Here is a 25,725-nt window from a genome sequence, read left to right on the forward strand (position 1 = left end):
CAACGCGTAGTAGAAAATAGATTCAATTTGTTGATTTTGAAGTGCAGTGGTGCACTCGATCTTGTATTTTTGCCTAGGTATAGCGATTTTTTGCCTTTATTTTACAAGTGCGTGAGGTGAAAAGAAAAATTTATGTTAATGTTAAAAAAAATAAACCAACTGACTCGGTGAGAAGAAATGAGGGGAGAGAACATTAATTGTGAGGCCAGCTGCAAATGTTTTTGTCCACACCAGAGATATCGTTTGTTCAGCGTGGCCTATTCGTGTTAAAACGAAGGAGCTGTAAAGGACACTGATGTCGCATGAAAGTGTACAATAATCGTTTTATCTATATTTTGTTGCAACATTGAAGGACGGATGTAAGTGAAACGAGACAGATGAGAAGAATTCTAAGGAAGGATTCTCAGCCGCGCATACCGCTAATTAAACGTGAATCACACTCTAAGGTCCAAGGCAGTGCTGAAAACTTGTCCGGGCGCAGCTGCGTTGTATCTATCCGTCCGTCCGCCGAGTATGAGTTCATTATGGCCCACTATGATGGACGTCCGACAACTATAGACCAAGCCATCTTGAGTATAGCGTGGCTAGGTACATACGCTTTCTCGCCCTGTTACTCAAAGTGAAAACTGGCACTGATCAACTGCTGTATGCATGAGAATGCTGGGACGTGGTGGCTTGCGATCGGCCCAGTTCTCGCAGAGCCAGGACACCGTGAAGGCGCACCTAGGCTAGCACCATTTCATGTGTCACAATGGTTCAATTCTCAACTAATTACAGTACTTAAAGAACAGTTATTTTCTTAAATATTACAGAAACACATTTTTCATTGCAATCATTGTTGAGAAGCAGAAGGATAAGTTCGCGATCACCACGCGCACGGGCCAGGGGAATACGGAGTCACAGGGCTGGTCTGGCGCGTTCCCCTCTGTGCCCAGACTGTGGAAAAGATGAAACCATATATAATTTTTTCTTATTCTGCCACCGTTTTTCTTCTTTAAGGAGAAACATTTCAGAATCAAGATTTACACAGCTTGGTTAAAATTTTTCAGTTCTAAATGTCCTTTTTCTAGGAGCCTCCTCTCTTGGAAACTGACACATAGATATTTGCTCAGCCATGGAGGAATTCATAGTTGCTTCAAAGGGATTTTCTTAAATTATTCAAATTTTATTTTTGTTCATTTCCTACAGACAACATTACCAATTTTAGTGTTAACAAAGGCTTCATAACACCATCCAAATCTTGGCCAATCCCCCGCAGTGGAGGAGCGCCATCAGATAAGGCATACCAATCCAATACGGGGTTCGAAAAAGGGGTCGCACCGAGCAAGCCGTAACCGACTGACGCGCTGTCGCTTCGTTCCTTACGTTATGGTGCCGTGAAACCCGGGAAGGAGACTGCCGTCCGCACAGCTGACCATGGACCGACTACGCCGTCAGCGCGACGTCATTCGAAGCACAGCTACCCGTGTCATCGCCACCGCAGCCGAAGCTTTGCGAGAACCCGAACCGACACATACGGACTTGCAAATGCTCCTAAACGAACTCGATGACAAAGACCATTGCCTCACTGATATCAACGCCAAAATGGAAGAGCTCGTGATCGACGACGACAAGTACGAAGTTGAATTCACCGAGGCCCTCGAATACCACGAGATGATCCGTCATGCCATCAGCCGAGTTCGTTTTCGCCTTCATTCCCGATCACATGCCGACTACCGCCAGCCCTTTGCCAGGACAGCAGGCAGTACACCCAGTCTGTACACCCGGTAAGCAGGCGAACGCCAGTGCAAACGCCAGACCACCGACGCCGCGCGAACAGCAACCGAAGGTCTAGACCTGACGCGGTGGTGCAGCGTCAGCTCTTCCTCAACAATGGCAAGGTGATCGCCGATACGGGTCCCCAGATCACGACCGGAACCGAAATCGAAACGCTGCCCGAAAAGCTACCCGAAAATTGGAGGACGCTTAAGCTTCGCCTTTAAGAGTAGAACGCGATAGCGTTATCGGGACTCGTTCGCATCGCATCGTTCGCATACGGCAAGTAGGCTTCATTCGCTGCAACACTGAACGTGGGAAAGCCAGCTAACAAACACCAAGCTTACACCGATCCCCTTAAAGTCGGCTTCACTTTCAAACTGAAATGCATTTCTGGAAAGACGTTTTTACAGAGGCAATATAAGCGGTCTTATATTAAAATGTGAAGGCCCTAGCACCTTTTTTAAATTATTTTATTATTTGTTTGCTATTGCGCCGACGCGCGCAGGTCTGGTAGAAATGTTTGAGTTTCCTTGTAGCAGAATGAGCTTTTCACGTACATTCAAATTACAATCCGACGCTGATTGGTAAACAATCTGACGGCGAATCCGACGCCGAATGGTAAAGTCGTACTTTACCATTCTCAATTACAAACTCAATTTTTGTTCACCAAAACCTTGCACCACGTGGAGGGCCTGCGCGGTCGATGTGATTGGATGATTTTCTCCGCCACCCTCGATCACACGCTGGTTGCCGACGCCGGAATTTATGCGACACGGGGCCCTAAACGATATCGCGTTAAAACGAAACGCGCAAGCTATTGAGCCTCGAGCAAGGTCAAATACAATGCAGCAAGACGAACCGCTGGCTAGACAACCGTCAAAACCGTCACAACTCTCACTCCACTCACCAGCGCCACCACTGCGACGAGACCGAATACGACCGGCAAGGCAGCACTCCGAACCACAGCACCGAGAGCAGCATATCGACAGCATCAAGCCTTTGCAAGACTTTATTCAACAACAAACAAGACACAAGCTACCATAACTACTGTCATTAAAATGACTGCTCTACCACTGAATACCGCTACGTGCAGCCACCCTGGTTCAGGTCGTCCCAGCAAGAGCTCTATCGTATCGAGGACGTCACAATCCCGACCGGGTTTTTTGCGACTGCACCGACATCTTCGACCAAGCTAACCTTCATCGACCAGCAGAGTTACATTCCACCGACAATACCAGCAAGTCCACCACCAATAGAAATAGTCTTTTTTTAGAGATAGTCTTTTTTTACACTATCGATAGTTTCAAAAAGAAAAAAAAACTATCGATGCTATCGATAGTCGATTTACCGATAGTTTTGCATCACTATATCGTGTTTGGACTATATACGGAACATCCCGGCGACGGCGACGGCTATGGCAGAAATGCGCTTGGAGTGTCCATATAATTGCTATCGAAATAAAACATGAAATACTAATTGACTGTGAAGGACAACATAAAATGACAAATTAACTGCTGATATCGAAATACTAAAAGCGGTTCACAGTAAATAAGCCATCAAAATTCCGGAAGAATTCATCTCACGATGAATGTCGGCGTTAATGAGATTAGCACTGAAGCAATGTAGTGACACACCGCATTGCCACCATCCGATAAGCGTCCTGTCCGAGGCGCGTACGCATCCGGGTTCCTCTCGCGTTTCGTACTGAACACGCTACGCCATCTAGCAGCGGCGCCGCGAAATCCGGCGCGTGGCGCATGTGTGAATATATATTCAGACAATATTTCCTTAATAATATATATATTATATATATATATATATATATATGTATAGTAGTGTAGTGTGTGTGTGGGTCGCGGGTTCGATTCCGCCTAGCACCGGATAAGTTTTAAACGCATTTTCTTGTCATTGAAGAGTGGCACTATATCTAGTGGGCACGAGTCGGTGACCGAAATTGGTGCCAAAGAGGTTCAGTACAAGTGGCACGTACAAAGTGAAACATGCCGAGAGACCCAAGTGGGCGTCAGTGAGGTTCATTGAAGGGAAGGCACATACCGACTGTCCCATACCCAGTGCCCAAAGTTTGTCCGACGCTTACTTCCGAACCCTGTTACCTCAGCGCAACAGGCCGATGCTGTACCCATTAGACTACGGGCTACCCAGTGACCCAAGTAGACGGGAAAACCGTTAGAGAGACCCAAGCCGACAGAAAGCTAGGCAGAAAGTCTCTTTAACGTGCGTCAAGTTCCGAAAGAATGCTAATCGGATTACAATTTAGGAGATATCCGTGGTTCCATGAAAAAACAGAAAAAAAGGTTGGCACAGAAAGGGTTAATTAGACCCCGTCTCTGTTTCTCTCTCAACTCGCATTCACATTACTGTTATGGACAGTTCAGCCCGACACACTTCTGTTGGGTTTAGTGCAACTGCCCGGTATGCGTGAAAAACGGCGCTAAATATCACTCACGTCAGACGGCTGCAATATGACACGCGGTCGGCGCCCCTCAACGTTAACAAGAGGAAAAGTAACATGCTCCTCTTAAAGATAAATAATAAGCATAAATTGAACTGCGTGAAAGCCGAAGTCGACTAGCACACGTCTTAGCGCAAGTTGGCTCGTGTTTTCGACGTGTGAGAATTTATAGGTTTCGTCACGCAGTTGGGATCGGCGTACGGCCCGTTTCGACACCGGCTCTAGATAGATCGCGCGCGCGACACTTTTGCACAAGTCAAGCGTAGGAGGTGTTCTGTGTACATTTTTTTTTCAAATACCCTGCTCGTGTTTCAATACATGCTGACAGTGCCCCATACGTAAGTTTCGTGTGCCAACAGAAAACACGAGACTATATTGGCTTCTTTTTTCCAAGTGCTCTCTCAACTTGCACGGCCAGTACCTGATGTCGCAATACGGTTCAACCTTCACGTACGGTGCGCTGCATTTGGTACGAATTATTTTGTTGTCCACTCGAAATCTAGCAAATGCAGTGGCTCATTTCTGCTGACCTTATACTGAGAGACACTAGCTTAAACGAGTTAAATTAATTGGTTACGTTGCGTGTCAGTGCTGTGTTCCGTTCACGTTATGAGACTGTGACGTAAACTGTACCTACCACTTCATTTCTCACCCTTCATGTATGGAGTAGCTAGCTAGGCCTTGTAAACCTCTCTCGGACTCACCAAAAAACATCTATCGCTTTTCTGTTCAGTATACTTCTGGATGGATGAAGGATTCGTCGTTGACGAAGATCACGTGAAATTGGGTACGTTTTCAGCCTTATCGACGCATTTCAGAGCAAATGACGTGTTTTGAAGGCTGTGCCGGTCATGAAAGTAAAGCTCCCCTGTACACTTGCTATACCGGCGTTCCTTGAAGCAAGCGCCTCAGAAACAGAACATGGCGAACTTGACGTGGTTAGTCGCAAAAGATCTTTACCCTCCGGAGTCGAGAACGCATCGGAGTGCGCGCAGGAGCCAGCGACCGTAAGGGCATTAAACTTGGACGAAGTCCATTTGCGTAGAGTCTGGCGGCGAGCGGGGGGGGGGGGGGGGGAGAGGGGGAGAAGGAAAGGCCGTGGCTCCAGGGTTCAACCTGGATGCTGAAACGGCTCGGCGTTTTTTATACAAATAAATTAACAAATCATTCCAAGTCACGCCCAAAGTATAGGTGTTAGCAGGATGCATAATACGCGACTAGTGTGAATTCCGCTAAACAGAGAGGTACGGTGTTTTGCACTTTTAAGTGTTGTGTGTACAACACACAACAGTTAAATGAACGGAGCTCCTATATTAGTTTCTGCGTACTTGCAGGCTTAAAAAAAAATCATACTTCGCACAAAAAGCGAGACGTCTTTGTGCAAAGTGTATGCTCGTTTAAATCTTGCAAAATAGACAATTCATGTTATGCACTCATTTTCACTAACTGCTCAGGTCAAGGAGGTTGTTTGGCCAGCAACAAAACGCTGCAGAGTTTCACGGCATTCAGTTCAACCATTCTTTTACGATGCACGAACGAAAAAGAAGTGTAACGGACCCGCATAAAAGCCCATGAGGACTTTTCTGTAAAAATGACACGAGATGTACCAGAAAAATCAGAACAGTATATTTTTATCATTAGTACTTGGTTCGCAAGCCCAAAATAACAATCTCGAAGAAATGAATAACAAAATATAACTAGCTGACAGGCGTAACGGCTACAGGATGTAAAAAAAGGAAAGTATATACTAATTAAAGACTAATGTAAGCTATTGCATATTACCCACTGCGACAGATTAGATCGCACAAAAATTAGAAAATTTCTCTTCGCTTTTATATGCTGCCTAAATAATGCAACAACATAATTTATAAGCAACATAGCTCGACCAACGCATCATGTTTTACGTGTAATTTCAGCTTTAATAAGATGATAAATGAGTTTCGGGGGTTTATCTAAATTTAGGTGCTGGTACAGCTAATTGAACACGACTCACTCTGGATCACAATGGTGGCGGCGCTATAGGCGCGGGACACAGGCACCATAGTCACGTGAAAACGCGCGCGCGCAAAAAAAAAAAAAAGACTTTCTATGTGGTCGAAGCTTTAATCTCAAAAAAAGTTAATTATGGCCTGCCGACAGAATATTAGATCTTTAGGGTGGTTTTCTCTGTTGTGCTGCAACGCGCGCGTGCATCCATAATTGAAAAGAATGGAGTGACCACGATGTAATATCTCCTTACATAATTTATTATGTAAGGAGATATTTAAAAAAAGAAAAAAAGGAAAATAGCAAACGGTAATTTTTGTTAACGCTCGAGAAATCGCTGTCCAGCCATCTGTCAAGAATGCAAGAACTCAAATTTTATAAGCCTGGTAACGTTTTTTTTCCCTTTCTTTTGGAGGGGGGGGGGGCAGCAGATTTCTACTGCACAAATTAATAGCGAACCACGGTGATTGAAGTATTCTTATTTTTTAGTCAGTGAAGAATGGCAAGGTACGCCTCCTCAGTGCTGGCTATCCTACAGTCCCAAACACTGCTGACGAAAGCAAAAAAAAAAAGGAGAAACCAAATAAAAATGAGATCAAACACTACACACTATAAGAGAAGTCAAGGAGAGAGAGAGAATGCTCTTTATTGGAACAAAGAGACATGCTACTTTGTATAGGAGAGGGGATGAGGAATTAAACGGCTCGAAGAGAGATAGGACGGAGGCCCTCTCACTCTAAAAATACGAGTAAAGTGTCCTCTTATTTTACATAAGTTTTAACAGGTGCAATGTTTGTGCGTTAAGCGGTACGTTCAGGAGCCGACAAACAAATAAACAAACAAACAGCAACAAAACAACAACCAGCACCACGAGCCCGACGACCACGATGACGACGACACTTGCCAGAGGCGTTCTTTGCACAGTCCTACAATGTTAAGGTATTTGTTAAAAAAAAGAGAAAAGAAATCGACATAAGTGCGTGAGCCAAAAGTGAAGTATTTTTGGGTTGCTCCATTTTAGGGGGGATCTACATGTCTTTAGCAAAATCATTTATGAAGCGCTCATTACAGGCGAGTGTTCGATGCAACGTCCGCAGGTTTGGCACTTGACTGAAGCAATGTAAGGACTCAGTGAAACTTCATTTAATGAGCACAGCGTCTAAATTAAAATACGGGATTCAACGTCCCGAAGCAACACACGGGCTATGACATACTCCGTAGCGAGGAGAAGAGGGAGGGGCGGGGGGGGGGGGGGGAGGCTCCAGTTTAATGTTGATTACCTGTGTTTTTCTTTTTTTACCGTGCACTAAAACCACGGGACAAGAGCGGGACAAGATTGCGGCCTCTGTGGGTGGGAGCCGTACCAGCCACTTCATGCTCGATATGAGAACGCCATATCCACTAAGCCAATGAACGAATGCGTGCAGTGCATGCAACGAATTCCAGTCAACAGAAAAAAAGAGGACAAATATGACGAAGACGATATCGAAGCCGTGCACGAACTATCGACGACGATGGTCAACACGGCCGACTAGCCGAACGCTTAAACAAAGCTATTCGTTTTAGTGAAGGAATGATGCCCTCGAAGGTGTATCTTTACCACAGCGAGGATATTTAGGTAGCATTGTTTTTACCTAGAGAACTAGAGCCGTTAACCAGCACATCTGTAGCGGTTGTACATATATAGGCCGCTTCGTCATGTGTGTACTGCCTCCAGCAGGCCCGAGTGTCGGCGTGGAAAGCGACTACCATCCTTTTCTCTCGCAGCCCCCACAGGAAACGAGGGTGGTCGGGGAGAGGACGAGGAGTGCTGTCCGCCCAGTGAGCTCGGCCACAAACCTTCAGGTGCCCAAAGCGTCTCGCGCGATGGCACGGGCATCTAAAAAATGCGCTACGAAACGCGCCCCGCCTATCAATCGGTTGCGCAAGAACACGTGCTCTTGACATCGGCGCCGTTGTATTGGTGGTGAAATTCCAACCACCACGTCAACAGTCAACAAAAAAACCACAGCCACCATCAACCAGCCACCATCAACCAGCCACCATCAACCAGCCACCATCAACCAGCCACCATCAACCAGCCACCATCAACCAGCCACCATCAACCAGCCACCATCAACCAGCCACCATCAACCAGCCACCAGCAACCAGCCACCATCAACCAGCCACCATCAACCAGCCACCATCAACCAGCCACCATCAACCAGCCACCATCAACCAGCCACCATCAACCAGCCACCAACAACCACAGCCAGCCACCATCAGCCACAGCCAGCCGCCATCAGCCACAGCCAGCCGCCATCAGCCACAGCCAGCCGCCATCAACCACAGCAGGCCGCCATCAACCACAGCCAGCCGCCATCAACCACAGCCAGCCGCCATCAACCACAGCCAGCCGCCATCAACCACAGCCAGCCGCCATCAACCACAGCCAGCCGCCATCAACCACAGCCAGCCGCCATCAACCACAGCCAGCCGCCATCAACCACAGCCAGCCGCCATCAACCACAGCCAGCCGCCATCAACCCACAGCCAGCGCCATCAACCACAGCCAGCCACCATCAACCACAACCAGCCACCATCAACCACAACCAGCCACCATCAACCACAACCAGCCACCATCAACCACAACCAGCCACCATCAACCACAACCAGCCACCATCAACCACAACCAGCCACCATCAACCACAACCAGCCACCATCAACCACAACCAGCCGCCACGAAAATAAACGAAAGGGCAAAAAAGATATCCCACGCTACTTCGTTTTAAGAAAATTGCACCTGAGCTTTATGGGAAACGATACTAGAACAAAAATATATAGGGAATGGAAGCACCACAACGGAAAGAATCCAACGCTATAGCGCGAGCACACGGCGTACATACACAAAGACTGATGTATACCAGGCCTCTGTGTACTCGGACCCCCGGAGTACATGAAGGAGGCCTTTCGAGAGCAAAGTTTGTCAGGGACGTGTACCGGACATCATCCGGTGCACGTAAATCAGCACCTAAATTCGATTTCCTCGTTTACGACCTTTTTACTTTTTTTATTCACTTTTTCTGCACCTTTTGCTACAAGTGAAAGTTTTCGACCTTTGCCAAGCTGTCTCCGCTTCAAACCGTACCACACGGCACACTCGGCACACGTGTCTTCTGCGGGCGAACTGTTCTCGCGTCTTTTTATTCTATTTATCAACATTTCTTCGAATGGTACACCAGAAAACAGCAAAAAAGAAATTCTCGCATTCAACCTTTCCTATCTGTCTTACAGCTCTCGTCTTGCTGACGCCAGTTTCTTGCGTTCTTTTCTTACTTTGTTTCAGCTTTTTTTTATGACTGGCGTCGTGGAAGAACCGGAGTCTCCACGCCCCCGACTAAAGCTGTTTACCCGGCAGGAAAAGACAAGGACCGGATTATCGGGCGGATTGAACGGATTACCTGCGCTGCCGCGGGATGAAACAAATCTGCTTGTTACGGCACACCCTGTCCCCCGACTTCATCCAGCTTCAAAGAGCGAAGCCGCACACGTACGAGAGAAAAAAAGAGACAAAAACAACAACAACAACAAAGAAACACAAGCGAAGAAACACAGAGTGGATATATTGTTCTCGCCAATTTGTTCCTTTTGCTTTCCGTCTGCACTCAGGGCCGTCGCTCAGTTTACGGCGGCCCTTGTTCTATCCCCACTCTACAGTCTTTTTTTTTTTTTGTTCCTATAAAGCTACGCCCTTTTCCTTCTTGTTTTTAAATTCTTCTTTCTTCCTAAGAGTTTTCTTTTAGAGCTCTTCCTAATGCGGCGGCGGTAACAATGAAATTGCATCAGCTTCGGTATAAAGCGTATACTCTTCGGTTCAGCGAGTGCAACAACTGGAAGACAGAAACGATGTTTTGCAGCCCCCGCATTGCAGTGCGAAACGACAGAAACGCACGCCATCCAGGGTGAAGCGACGCGAACGCTCTCATCATCGCAGCGAGTTTCAGCGAGAGAGCCGAACCTTATGGAGGAAAGAAGAAAAGATAAAAAGAATGAATCCAGAGGAAATATATTGCGAACAAAGAAAGAAAGAAGAGAGAGAGAAAGAAGGAAGGAATAGGCAATAAAGGCAATGGTTTTTCGTCGAATTCGGATTAATAATGGGCTGCTCCGGAGGCAAGATACAAATTCCATGAATGCGAAGCGCTCATGGCGGCAATCTCCCTTCGGGCGTCAATAATAAATGCGTCTGCGCGAAGAACGGCCTTCCCGATCTTGATCCGGGCCGCCGAATAGCCTCTACAGTATAGTCGAGCACGCATGAGCGAGCCGGTCACGTTGATATCGCGATGTAGAACGCCCTCAAGTATTCTTCTTGCTTCCCTTTTCTCCTTTCTATCATGAACGTCGTTCCTTCTTGCCTGCGCTGTTTGCTGCCTCGTTGACGTCAATTTATTCGCCAGGGCCAGACACTCGACGAAAGGCGCTGACAGCTTAGCGAGCTTGTCTGAGTACTGATTTCACTATAGCACACGCACCATCACGCATGGCTGTGGCATTAAAAAAAAAAATCCCGAGATGCGCAGACGCCGAGGACACGATTAAGCCTCGCCGGGTACCCGTTTTGATTGGTTGGTCAGCTGACGGATGAGCGAACAGGTTAGGCCCCTCCACCTCGGCAGGAGATGGACCTATTTAAAAAGGAGTGAATTAAGGATAAGACGAAAGAATGTGAACCTTGAGAGTATACCACCCTGGAGACTATAGCGTAGTTTCATATTTTCTTTTCATGTTGGTACTCTTAGGTATACTTCTCTTTCTGGGGTTTTACGTGCCAAAACCAGTTCTGATTATGAGGCACGTAGTAGTGGAGCGCTCAGAAAACCCCAGAAAGAAGTATACGTAAGAGTACCAACATGAAAATATGAAACTACGCTAGTCTCCAGGATGGTATACTCTCAAGGTTAGCATTCTTTCGTCTCATCGTTAATTCATTACTTTTTAAGTTCTTGTTACCTTTAATTGATTACTTTACTTGCAACGATATATACACATTATATATGGACGGCGAGCGCTTATTAGCTCCATCTCTGCTCTAAAAAAAAAAAAAGGGGGGGGGGGAGATCGACATCTGCAATTACACTAAATTCTGGAGTTTTACGCACTACAACTACAATATGATTATGAGGCACGCAGTAGTGGAGAACTCCGGGTCAATTTTGACCCATTGGGGTCCCTTAACTAGCATCTTAAGCACGGCACACGAACGCTTTCGCATTTCACACCCATAGAAATGCGGCCGCCTGGGCCAGACTCGAACCCGCGACCTCGAGCTCTAGTGCAATGCCGTGCATAGCCACTGGGCTACGACGACGGGTGAGATCGACACCTTGAACTGCAGATGTGGTGAGAAATGGAGTAGATGAATTGGCCTTGCATTCATGTCGGAAACCATTCGTGCTTAGCACGCAGCATCGGCATCCTGGTCGTAGACACGACATGTTATCTGGGGCCATTCGTGCTGCGTTTCCAGCGAGCTGCATAGATACAGAACGTCCAGTGACAGCAACCAAAGCGTGCGTGCTTTCGTTTATGCCCTCCTTGGTTGCTTTTATCGCTCGTCTTTACTGCGCTTCAATTATTTTTGCTTGCACGCTGAAAGCTTTCTAAGCGGTCTCCCAAAGAGAAACTAATGTGTCTTTAGCCGGATGTTTACGCATTGCCGTTACTGCGCTAATGCATGAGACGTAAAGATGGGAACCGTGTGATGCCGAGTTGAACCATAATGCACGCCACAGAGGTCCTTAATTGAACTGCGCGACTTTTCATGGCCAAAACCTGGAGAAAGATGCGTTTCATTCAAAAAGCACGTGTTTTCATTCACAAACGCAAACACACAAACACAAAAAAGCACGTGTTTTCATTCGCACTGCCGACGCCTTCACGTCAGCACGTAATACAAACATAGTGCGACATTAATGTAAGTGTTGTAGCCAGTTTGATTGAACACAGGGTCGCAAGGTCGGGGGTATACGCAAGCGCTCATGTTCACCTCTGCGTCTTAGGTACCACGGTAACAGCAACATGTACTTCCTCGAGCCAAAATGACAGGGAACACCCGAATTGCCCTAGTGGCGTAACACAAATGCTCCACGTGAAAGTGCCCAGCAAGACTAACCATTCACCGAGAAAGTTACTTGTTGCGTATTAACATCTCAGTTTCGAATCCCCCAATTACGAGTAACTGTTGATCAAAACAAATCATGTGTTCGCTATCATATTGAGCACGTCTGTTTCAGCTTACATCTTTCCCCGTTTTTGAACGCTGTATAAGTATTCTATATATATATATATATATATATATATATATATATATATATATATATATATACTGTGACGGAGAGCTGTGCATAAATGACTTTATTTACAGAGGAGATAGATTATGGTGACCGCGCAATCCGGCCTAGAAGCACTTCGTCTTCCTCTTCTTCCCAACTGCTTCTTGTATGCTCGTTACAATATATATATATATATATATATATATATATATATATATATATATATATATATATCTAGAGGGAAGTGTAAAACATGAACGTTTCTAGCACTTTGTTGGTGATCACAAAGTCACAATAATGGCTGCCAATTTACTTACGCTTTGTTATAACGTACCATGTCACTTAGTTCTGCAGTTATGAGTAGCTGCGTTAGCATACGCGGTTGTGAAACTGAACTTCGTGTGTTTTCTTAGACTCGTCAAGACTTCCAATAGTTTATGAAATAGTGCAGGTCTGTGTGTTTACTTGTGCTCTCTTTTGTGCCTTCGTTAACGCTCTTGCGGAACTGCGGATGTGTTCCTGCTCTTAGACTGTTTTCAGTGTTTCTCTATGCTTTTTGTGCTTTCATTGTTGTTCGCCTTGCGACGAGCAGTGGCCGATTCTCCCTAAAATGCACCGACATCTCCTTGAAATTCATATTGCAATATGCATGTATCAATATCATTAAAGGGGGAAAATGTAAGGTTTAGTACTATTGCCAAATATGGTGCTGTATAAAACCATTATTGTTAGGAAACAAACTCGGGTTCTCCGACTTGCTTCAATGGGACATAGGAAAGGCTAAAAAATGATTACAATAAAAAGAACCTGCGAATATCACGTAGTTGCGAAATATTTACGCTCTCTGCTAAGACAGAACGCTGTCGGACGTACTGAGGTCTTCCCACTTTGGGTGAAATAAATGTGGATGTCAGGTAAAACTGTAAACGCTCCGAGAAAGGACAAGCCGAAAATTCAGTCACGTTCTGGAAGGCAATGGCACCGCACTCATCAGCTGACTGTTCAATACAGAATAACAGATGTTTAACGTCAATAGCAAAAAAAAAGTCTGAAGGCATTTGTCACGGTTACATTCCATAAAACCAATCAATTCCTCCAATTTCCTTCGCAATGAATGGGTCCCAGAGCGTCAGTAACCCAAGAATCTCTTTACAAACAGTGCCATTGGTCTCTGCCAAGTGTCATTTTCTGAAATAATTACTTTAAAGGCACGTCTACTTTGCGAGTGCCGGCGGAGAAAAAAGAAAGATCTGCAGATGCAACGCAAACGGTTGGCATCTATTAAAGCGAAACTTTCGTGAAGCGATCAATGAAATGCTATGCAACTAACTGTGATACACACAATTGTCTACACTTTCATCCTATGAAACGTGTTATCTCGTGCAGTGTTCGTGTATGCACCGTACAGGTCACAACTTTATTATCAAACAACGTTTATGTTTATATGCACTGCAGCATCCACAAGCCGTGAGGAGACGTGAACGTAGCGACGTCACGTGTGCTGAGCCGATGCATGATGTTTCTCGATAAGCGAATGGCGATGAGAGGTGTGCGCACACGTAAGTATGACACATATGTAAATACATTTAAGGCATCTATACCTCTTGTGTCATAATGACACATCCACTCTGGGGAATTGGCCAATTAAGAGCGGGCACAAACCCAGCGGCACATCCCCAATGACCCAACAACGGAGTTGCACAAATACCATCATCAGCTTATTTTGTGCCCCTTTGCAGGACGAAATCTTCTCGCGACCCCAATGACCCACACTCATCCCGGTTTTGCGCCGGCTGACTCCCCCATCTTATGCATTCAAATTTCCCAAGTTCATCACACCACCTACAGTTCTCTGCCGTCCTATACTGCGCTTCCCTTCTTCCCTTGGCACCTATTCTGTAACTCTAATTGACCACTGTTATAATGCCCTACGCGCTATATGGCCTGCCCAGCTCCATTTTCTTTTCGTATTATTTTCCATTCCATCATTCGTAGCTCGATCATCAGCTGTTTCTCATGACCCACGTCGGTAGCCCAGTGGCTATGGCGTTCCGCTACTGAGCTCGAAGTCGCGAATTCGATCCCAGCCGTGTACTGCGCCCGTGTACTGTGCATTGAGTGCACGTTTAAGAACCCCAGATGGTCAACGTTCTGCCGGAGCCCGCCACTAGGGAGTGCCTCGTAATCAGATCGTGGTTAGGGCGCGCAAAACACCAGAATTTATATTTTTAGCTTCTTCTCAACATTTCTTGTTAGCCTCCAAGTTTCTGCGCCACATGTCAGTACTCGTAGAATGCAATGATTGTACACTTTTATTTTCAAAGATAACGGCGAGCCGTCGGTTATACGACTTGGTAATGTCTACCGTAAGCGCTCCAAACCATTGTTACTCTTCTGTATATTCCTTCTCATGATCCTGTGTCCAAATATAATAAATTCAAGAAAACCAATGAAGCCGTTCAATGACATGCAGCGTTGCATTCCAACCTGTGTGCTTTAGGGATACTTATGATACGACATTATTTGTAGAGGCAAATTTGCTTTAAGAGCTCCAAGTAATCAGGCCCACTTTTTTCAATAGCCTTCACCAGTTTGGTGAAAGTTATTCTGTATGGTGGGAGGTGAAGAGATGCCACCACGAGCACTAGCTGTTACGCCAGTATTCTGTTATTCAGCATGGTGGAAGCTGCACGGACAGACTACGCTATAGACCCTATCTCGTCCCCGCGCTCCATGAGCCCATGCCGCGGGCTTTTCCGCTCCCGGGTGTCTCGCCGCGTGATATGCGTCCAAGCGTGCTTCCTCAAAGTCAATGAAGAGGCAGACGTCGATACCCTGGGGGGCGCGCATAGGGGATAGAAACGAAAGAAAGTGCAGTCGCCTATAGCCAACTTTCTCTTCGGCCGGAGGCCAGCGCGCTTCGTCGCTGCCGCTGGCGACGAGGTCGCTGACCCAGCCGTCGAGCCAGTGTCCGAGGGCAATCCTCCCAGTCTGCAGACGCAGCGAGTCAACTGCGGTACCCATCTAACTAAAACGGTGCACGGACGTGGAGGCTATACAACTGGCGTCAGGCGGACGAACAAAGCTGACTGTCTCAATTTCCGGCCACGAGTGCGCAAACTCAATTTTACCCACTTGGTAAATTCAAGTTAATGCGCGCGACAGTGAAGTGAATGATTGCCAGACGGCTCCGTACAACTGATTAAAAAATATGCGGAAGGTGTGCTCTGGCCGTTACATTGAGAAAGCTCCTGCGGTGACAGTCTCCTTCAAATGCATGGGCTGTCGGCCTACTGGCGTGCCAACACGGCTACAAATTTCAACACCTTTCGCTATATACTCGTACATATATAGCTCTGTAGACATTTCACGGCCTCCTGGGCACCTATTCAATTGTGGACACGAACAATCGCCGCCAGACTTAACCCGAACAATCGATTATGATATGTGTGGCGATTTATGACGCAAGGGCCAATGATGAACAACGAAAACACATCTACAGCGGCTTAACTTTCACAAACACGGGCTGTGAGGAGCAAACATTGAGCGCCTCATAAGTAAGACGCATGAAGTTATCATATCCAAGATACCCCAGCGAGAAATTTGTATGCCTTCCGCAGGAGAAGCAAGAAGACGCTTAAGGGGTGTCCGGGTTAAGTACGACGGTGGGAGTATAACCTGCTCAAAAGCAGTAGGGCAGCCACAATATAACTCACTCTTGATCTGCGTGTCGTACTCCAATAACCAAGTGCTATGAGGTTTGATTGCGAGCAGCAAAAGCTGCATAAAGGAGGCACTTGTTACATCAGACCAATAATCGGATAACGCTTGCCCCGTCATTTTCTGTTCAGCCTTCGTCCCCCTTGCGCTGTCTGTGAGGTCAATGATGCATTCGCACCAATTCGCAGAGCTTTCAGTTCCTGTATGTATAACCATTCGTGAGTCTATCTCGAAACCGCTGCACACTTTTGTGGTATGGGATACTTAGGGCCAGAGTGAAGAGGGGAGAGGACGAAGCGAAAGCATCCGACGCGTTGCCGGTTTTCTCCACGGCCTCGCCGGAAGCCGAGAGCAGACACACTTCGAATTGGACACTGCACGTGTAGCGGGAAGCAACCATGGACCGCTGACGCCGGTTGGGCTAAGAGTCAAAGAAGGGGTCAACGCCGACCGGAAGCTGTGGCACCCGAGATGCCGATGCAGGAAGCCAATGCCGCCGTTGCTACTAGCTCGAACGTCAGCCAGTCTCCGGTGCTGCCAATGCTGTGGAGAGACTGTCAACGCTGGCACGATCAATGAGCCTCTTCGTTCTCAGGACGCACTGCAGTTTAAGAAGTAAGCCCAAGGTGGATGCAAGGCTGGTATGACTTCCGACTGCCTGTGGCTGCATGGAGCTAATAACAGCGGGCTGCTCCTTTTCTTATTCTTAAAAATTTTTTTTTACGATGGCAACATTTTACGCATTCAAAGTAAACGTGGCACGTCAAACAAGCCCAGACAGAAGTTAAGTTGCGAAATACTTCTTTTAGCGGTTCTACTGCTGTTCTTCTCGTTCAATGGGACATCAGCAGCGGCACGGAATAGCTTAAAGAAAGGTCTGACGCTGATGGATATATACCGATGCAAGAGCCCCCGTGTATACCACGTCACACGATCCTGACGTAGGCCTTGGCTGGAGTCACGCGTTCAAGCGTACTACCGCCCACTCTTTCCCACATGGAGGTGCGCTTTTGGTCACCGAACACTCGACGAATGCCTCAAAATGGGTCCTGCAATCTCCGGCGGATAGACAAAAAAATAAAAATAAATAGAAAGCAGGCGCGCCTTGCCTTGATGGCTCTTTACAAAGCTTCAACAAAGATGCGGCTGACCAATGAAAACTGCATGTTATTACGCAAGAAGAAAATTATCTCAACGGAGACGACAGAGGAAATTGTCGCTGACAGCGTCGCGCCACGAGGGGAACATTTACGAGCTTCGAGAGACAGCCTGGTTAAAGAAAGTTGAAAGCTGAAAGTCGTGTGTAGTTAAGAAGACAGAGTAGAAATGCTTCCAAGAAAGTCGCAAGTGCCGGATATGACTTCCTATCCCCGTGTGCAGCCATCCATTCTTCAAATTGATGAACTGGCGGGGTGCGCCGGCTATGGCGCCCAAAGAGGAGCAGCAGATCTCGCCAAGTATAAGGCAGTCGGAGAATGTTATTTCTTGTGTAGACGATGCAAGTGGCGTGATTGAAAGGAGTCGCGGGGCGTTGAGAGTGCTTCGGGGCTGTCGTTTCCTACACTGGAGAGAGAGAACGCCATTTCCAGCAGCTCTTTAGGGAGCATGGCTCAGAGCCTAAACGCTGTACTCAGTGTGACTATCGTTCTAAGTGATCATGTAGATGAAATTGACAGGGTGCACAATAATCGGAGACTGAAAGAAGCGGCCCCTTTCTCGAAGTATACAAAGATTCCACTACGTATGAACTGAGTCACAAGCCTCGTCTCTTAGCTTACACTATAATAGTTGTAGCGAGCGCGACCTAACGCTGACGCATAAAGAAGTGACAAAGGCAAATACGCTCCGGGCACGGTATTTCCAGCCCAACATTGAACAAACGGATCGCAACTCATTCTCACACTGACACGACAAGCAACATTGAAACTTCAAAGTTCTGTTCCCGACTAAGCCTAGAGTGGGCCTTTTTCACTTTTGGCTCTACACTGCACGGGCGATACCAGTACCTAATGCAATGCGTACTCAGAAGAAACAAACTGCATCTCGAGCTATAGCGACTACTGCAGTCATTCCAACGTGGTAGCTGTACATGTATTTCAGCAAATATAGAGTTGGGTTATGGCGTTGACAGCCGCAAGTTAACAATGCAAGCGCTTTCGCAGGAGACACGCTTTAACGTGGCCCCGTCCGCGCATGCGCAACTGCATCGGCGCGCGTACCTGGCTCTTCAAGGTGGCGCGCGGTGGACGCGAACCCTGCATAGCGCTAAGCGAAATCGCTATATTGCTTAAAAACGGATTTATCGCTGACACAGGGTTGTGAAACTGCAGGCCACTAATTCGTGTAGCAACGATGGCTGACATGCTAATCTCAAAGAACTTTCTTTTTCATGTATGGTACAGCTGTCGTTTAGAAGCAGGAATAGCAGAAGAGCAGAGGGTTCATAAATTGTTTCTCACGAGCGTCTATGAACTTCTTTCCAATTTCAAAGCACGAGTGTAAAGGAGAATGAGCGTCAATGCCGCGCACTGCGTCTTTCTGTTGTCACGGTGATTCGGAAACAAACAACCAAAAAATACTACAAGGGCACATAAACCTGTGTAGAACTCACGTATACTATGACAATAAGCTCACGAATTACGTAAAGCTTTTCAATAAGCGTAAATTTAATGAATGATAAATGTTAGCACTGGTACTTAGATATCGCCTTGCGCAGAAATAACTTACAAACGGCCAGCCCACCCAATTTTTGAGATCTTTCGGCGATTGTAGCGTCCGTAGGAGGACGAGACGCGTCCACCGTTATTATAGGACCAGCTGACACGTCAGCACAGGAACGGAAAGATGAGTGCGTATGGATTGTTTTGACTTGGAAAAGTTTGACACCAGGAACCGGACGGTCCCCTGTACACTTGCGTTTGTTATTTTTCTTTAGAATGGCTCTGCATGCTATACTCTAAAGCTAAGTTGTGGCAGGCTTTAGCTTACACACATTGCCACATCTACAACAGCACGTTGAATGCACGCACTCGGCATATTACAGGTTGCTCTGACGTATGTCGAACAGCATACGCATGTAATGAAAAGTAATACGCGCGTATACTGTGCGGTCACGGATGTTACATCCGGGTTGGAAAGCATAGGGATGTAATGAACAGAAATACGGACACATGCTGCACAGTCACGGATCCAGTATTATATCCGTGACGTATGTTGAACAGCATACGCATGCAATGAAAGGTAAGACGGATGCATGCTGCCCAGTCACGGATATTGTGTATATCCGTGACGTATGCTGAATAGCATACGGATCTAATGAACACTCATACGTAAGTATGCTGAACTTTCACAGATATTTTGTTACACCTGCGTCACGGTGTAACACAGACCACGAATGTATGCTGTTCAGGATACGTTTCGAATTTGAACTGATTTTCATCACTAGTACACGTAAAAAACAGGTGAACTATAAGGGCACAGTCGGACGTCCCGAAGTAAAAACTGTCGGGGGGACCTCCTAACAGGAAACAAATGGAGGTTAGTACAATTGTGGCAACAGTAGCAGGCTACATCCTACAAAGGTTGTGTTCATCAGACGTACTCATGTGACTAGTGTCACATTACATCCGCGACTCCCAAAATTCTTGCCAAACTATTTCCGGCACCATTCTGTCGACAAAGCAAGGCCGCAACAAAACGAAACACTACGATTGAACAAAGAGAAGAAGAAGAAGAAACAAACTCAAGGAGCGAGGTGCTGTTCGTTGTGGGCTGCATGTGCTGCGCGCACTTTATCAACATAATGGCTTTCTGCTGGAGGGCTGAAGATAAAAGGGAGAAGAGGGGGACGGGTCGGTAAAGAACGCGAGCACTGAGGTCAACGCCGGGAGGGTATAGCGCCGCGGTGGCGCAAATACGTACAAAACGGGTCAATTCGAAAGTTTTGCCGCCAAGCGCCGCAAAATCAATAACCGCTGGGTCAATATATTCTCGTTTCTTCGGCGGTGTATCTCTCCGCTTCCGACGATCGACAAACAACAAGGTCCCATCAATTTTATTAGCTAAGTGACGGATTTCAAATCAGGTTAAGTGAATGCTGGGTGACGAGCTCCGCGTGCTCTTGCGGTAGGTCTTCGCGCACTGTGCATCGCCTGGGCTCAACAATAATTGTTGATGCACGCAAAAAAAAAGAAAAAAAAAGAGGTGCGCTCAATACACACGCCAGTTGTTAATACATGCCAAGCTGGTAGACCATTTTACTACATAGAAATGAAGACTAAGTGCAGGTATTGTGGTGTGAAAGCAGCGAACCTTGGCAAACCCTTCATCGGGGGTAAAGCTTGCCAAATTTCTCGGGCAGCAGCAATAGCATGTGTAGGTGCCTCGATACTTCAATGCGCATGCCTGTATTACGTGCAGTCGTGAAGATTGCGCGATCCAAAGCAATTGTCGCGAAAACCTGCGTGCACAAGCTTTCTTGTCTCTGCAAGGGCTACCAAAGCAAAAAAGAAAAGTAAAAAAATAAGAAGAAGCAGGAAAACAAAATGAAAGCGAAAGGCTACAAGACTAGGATAAAGCGCACTTTATCTACGCAAGACAAGAGCGTAGCTTTCTATGCTCGAAGAGTTTCGAACTTACTCAATCTCGATGCAGAATTACCATAACCATAAAAATAGAAATTAAAAAAAAATCGTGGATCGATAACGAAATAATGGAGCTTTGCTGTATTAAGAGCAAACTTCTTTGAACAAATGTAAAGAGAAACCCGAGGACACTCCTGCAAGAGATGAGTTTAGGCAAATGAGAAACAATGAACGCTAAAGTAGGACTAGCTAAAGAAAGGGTAGCTAGAAAGCGTTACCACACAGGCAACGTTTCAGCTTGCAGTCATAATACCGGTAAAACGAGGAACTTGGTCAATTCTACAACAAGAAGATTTACGATGAAGATCGTAAATTATATTCTTGCAGACGTCTTCTCTCAGTTACCCGCTGCGCAGATAGCGGATGATTTTCACAACCACTTCATGTAAACCACTTTTGTTTAATATTTATGTCAGCGATCTTTCTTACAAATAGAATTTTAGAAAAATTATACGCTGATGACACGGCTTTGGTTATATCGAACAAGTTCTTGAACGAAGCGATTTGAGTACTGCAGTCAGATGTGTCTAAACTACTTGATGGGTTTGTTGATGACAAACTTTTCATTAATAAATCGAAGACAAAAACGATGCGTTTTCACCGTCCACATAAAGTAGTTGCGGATATTTCACCGGTGTTTCTGCTCACCAGTGACTGGGATGCATGGTCATGTTTTCCTGTAACTCTGGTAATACAAAATACCTAGGTCTACACTTCGACGACACGCTGTCATGAAATGTCCACATTGAAGCGCACGCAAGGCCTTTAAGTGCAGTGTGCGCTCATTTGTATGCCCTAAAATCTTTGTGCGATGCAACTGTTCGTAATATGATTTACAAATCACTTTGCGAATCGATAGTAAGGTATGGAATAACAATTTGCGGCTTCGCTTCTTCAGGTGGACTGAAAATAATTAACCGCATCCTAAAAAAAAACTATTGTCTCCAACTTCTCTTACGGCGCACCTGTCTACGGAGAGGATGTCTTGAGCAAGCACCCGTCTGACATGTTGTTTGTCGAACAACAAATACTTTTTTGACGCCCTGTGTAAGAATTTTTTTTCTACTAACGTCAAGAACTTGAACGCGAAAATCTCGCGACTTACGACGTCGTATAGAAAAATACGCGGTGCCTCGCGCGTAGACAAACTATGACAAGTGGACTCGTGCTTTCTACGTGCCGGCTAATTTTAATGATCTGAAGGATAGTGAGATTTCAATATCCTTTATACAAATACTATTGTTCTTAAGGTCATAGATGATATTTAGCACCATAATTTGTTAAACTACTTAATTTTCTAAGCACGTATACAGATGACGGAGAGCTTCCAGAACACGGTTATATGGCATGTACCTTTTTCACATTCTTTTTTTTTTACCCTTTTTTACCCTTTTTTAACGCTCTTGATGTTTCACTGATTGTGAAGTCATCGGTGCTTTCAATGTCAATCTTTTAAAATCTACCTTGTAGACCAATGTACATGCAAATACAATACCACAGTGACCAACCTTTTATTATGTTCTAATATTACTTTTATTTTATTTTTATTATCTTTAATGTAACATTAATCCTTTGTGTACACGTATCCTTACTGCCTGCCGACTACCCAGCCTCGCACACAAGCAATGTTGCTTAAGCGGGCTGCATATGTAACAAGGACATGAAGGCACGGAATAACGATTATTTCTGTTATCATCATCATCATTGTCATTATTATTATTATTATTATATTATTATTATTATTATTATTATTATTATTATTATTATTATTATTATTATTATTATTATTATTATTATTATTATTAGTCACTCCTGAAGGCAGGACATACATATTTCGTTTTATAATCTAACAGAGACGTTTCTGAGGGGAAAAAATTTCGGACAGCGTAAAAGATCACGAGGAAACGGCATATGCGGAGCATTGTGTGTATGCGTGTCACTTACATGAAGCAAGACCGACGTGCAGAACGTTGACGGCCTGAAGGACGACCATGATGGCGTGCACCTATTGAAACAAGAGCAAAAAAGAAAGAGTGGTGAATGCCACGCTATCTACAGACAAATAAGCCTACTTGCTGAAAGTCAGTTACAAGAACACTGCCCGCATAAACTTCTTTTCTTGTCCTGCACTGCAGTGTTTGGCCTGGTGCACTTTTGGCACACCCTGTAATTGATTGCTCGGGACCTCGGGTGTGTAGCAGGGTTGTTGCCTTGAAAGCTTGACCCGAATTTCAAAAGTTTACTAGAGGGTCACGTAGGGTAGCTAGAAAGATCATGTCCCTAACCACAAACGCCCTGAACGGCCTGACTTAACTAAGCAACATACGCCGTCCATGCACGTATAAAAAAAAATACAATTCTGGATACGTGCGTGGTCACGGCCACACCTTTTTCTTTTTAGTGCCTGTGATGTGTGGTGCGCGACGGTGATAATTGTGGTGTGGACAATGTGCGGTACATTCAAACAAGAAGCAGACGACAAGGAGAGCATGCGCCGCTCTACTGCGCCGCGCCGAAAACGACGACGCCGAAGACCGTCCGGCGCGTGAACACGCGGCACAAGAAAAACACCAAAAGAAAGCGAATCCAATCACAAAGGAACACGGAGCCTCGAGCAGCCAATGAGAAGTCGACGAATCGACCAGAGCAGCAGAAAAAGGAGCCGCGCTGGCAGTAGGAGGAGGAGTTCTAGAAGCAGCACCAGGACAAGGTCGGCCACCGGATCGGGAGTTGAAGACGGCCGTCGGGTTCCGGACCCGAGCCACCAGGACTTCACCCGGCCGGGGCCTCCTGCCAACCCGTTCCTGGGCGCCGCTACTCCATCCATTCGAGAACTGCTGCCCGAGGCCGGCAAGCGTCTGCGCCCGTGGGCAGAACGAGAGTTGTCGGGGTACGGGCCCGAGCTCTACGAACAGCTGCCCGGCCAGAACGCCGCCGCCGTCAACCCCTGCTGCCAAGCCGCCTGCCTTCCCGAGCATCGCCACCCTGCCCGATAGTCAACTGCTGCTGCCCGAGGCCGGTGAGCGTCTGCGTCCGTGGGCAGAACGTGAGCTGTCGGACTACGAGCCCGAGTGCCACGATCAGCTGCCCGACCAGAACGCCACCACCGTCGACCCGTGCTACCGAGCCGCCTGTCCTCTTCCACCGAGCCAGAGCTGCCACGCTCTGGCAGCCTGTGCGACGTTCCGACACGTCTTTTGGTGAGATCAACAACGCTTATCTCGTCGTCTCGTCTCCGCTTCGCCGCGTCAAGACTGTAGTGCATACGCACACCCGCAGCCTGCCCGAACTTGCCTCATATCATGAGCGTTCTAGCTACATGTTTTCATGTTATCTTTGTGTGTTTGTTTTTATGGGTTAATTTTCGTTTCTAGTTTCATTAAAAGTTTGTGTGTATTTTTCACAACAAACGGCTTTGTCCTCGATTAGGTTCTGGGAGGCTCCGCCTCAGAGAACCGCCAGAAAACATTAACACAAAAAAGAACCTGCTCATCACAAATTGGCGTCCGCTGGACAGGACGAAGCCGTTTGTTTTCTTTTTTGTTGTTGTTAGTTTAAGAGCGTAGCAACATGGCTAGCACGCGAGAGCTGTTAGCTTTAGCGGAACGCATGGGGCTTGAGGGAGCAGAGCTAAAAGCGTGGTTCGCCGAGCGGCAGGCGCGAGCGCGAGAAGAACGCGCTGCGGAGCGAGAAGCGAAAAGAGTACAGATTGAGCGCGAGGCACGTGTTTTGCAGTTGCGTCTGAGGGTCGCGGAGGCTGAAAGGGCACGCTCACTGAGAGAGATTTGCGAGCTGGAGTCCTATGCAAGCTCTATTGAGCAAACGTTTGACGCAGGCTCCAGACTCAGCAGTTCGAAATATCTGTCTAGCGATTGCCCCGAACGCCGTCGCGGCCTTCCGTTCGAAAAAGGCACGCAACCAGGGGGCAGCCGAGAATTAAACAAGGAACAGACCAGCGTAGGTCCCGACATTAACCTCAAGGAGGCTGAGGATAGCTCGGAGAGCAGGGAGCAGGCAACTGCCAATGAGATCGAGGCACCCATGCGCACATTGGAGAAAGAGGCACAAATGCCTTCAGAAAGCCCGATTGACTGGGCAACGGTGCGCAGTGGTAGTGACCTCGAAGAGGACACCACCGACAAGCAGGTACGCTTGCGAACCAGTGCAGTTGAAAGCACATTGCATAAAGAGGCGCAGATGCCTCTAGAAAGCCCGGCTGATTGGGCAATAGTTCGCAATGCCAATGGCCTCGAAGAGTGCGAGGCGAGCGATAAAATGCTCCCCCACTCTTCCGGTGTACCACTTGCGGTGGTGATAAGTGGCCTTAATAGGTTTGAGGACCACTCGAATAGCTCACCTCCAGTGAGGATAAGTTCGCCTGCCTGCATCCTCGAAGGCCACATAGGCCAATGCAAAATGTACATGAGTACATATGTTTTCAGCAACTGTACTAGTACAGAAGTAGTCAGTAGAAAGACAACGAATGCAAAGGATCAAACAAATGAATTGAGAGAAAATCCGCATGGCAGGGCAGCGTATAATAATAATGCGCTCATGGGAAGTGTGCAGGATTGCATGCCAGGAGGGATGTTCGACAAATCATGGTTTATTTCTTCCCGAGGGCGCGCTACGCACATGTCGGAAGCTTATCTGGGAGATTGTAACGACGATGCATCGCCTACGCATTCATCAGTGAATGGGGAAGCAAATCGGTCCTCTCTGATATCAGCAGAAGCGAAAAGAATTTCCGCTGAGGTGCCGTGTGCATGTCTGTGCGATGGGACCCAGCTACATGTCAACGCGCCTAAAGTGTTCACTAGAACATTTGTGC

At 46.7% G+C, this 25,725-nt stretch overlaps 1 protein-coding gene across 2 annotated transcripts in view; it reads right to left on the reverse strand.

The window, feature by feature from the left end:
- LOC119445932 (uncharacterized) overlaps positions 1-25,725 on the reverse strand; it is a 276,735-nt gene that overhangs the window by 160,412 nt on the left and 90,598 nt on the right. For both annotated transcript variants that reach the window (XM_037710238.2, XM_037710237.2), the window contains exon 5: positions 22,839-22,899. In XM_037710238.2, coding sequence (XP_037566166.1) covers positions 22,839-22,899 — 61 coding nt within the window. The remainder of the gene's footprint in view (positions 1-22,838; positions 22,900-25,725) is intronic.

This window comes from Dermacentor silvarum, chromosome 3, assembly GCF_013339745.2.
Source record: "Dermacentor silvarum isolate Dsil-2018 chromosome 3, BIME_Dsil_1.4, whole genome shotgun sequence".
NCBI classification, from domain to species: domain Eukaryota; kingdom Metazoa; phylum Arthropoda; class Arachnida; order Ixodida; family Ixodidae; genus Dermacentor; species Dermacentor silvarum.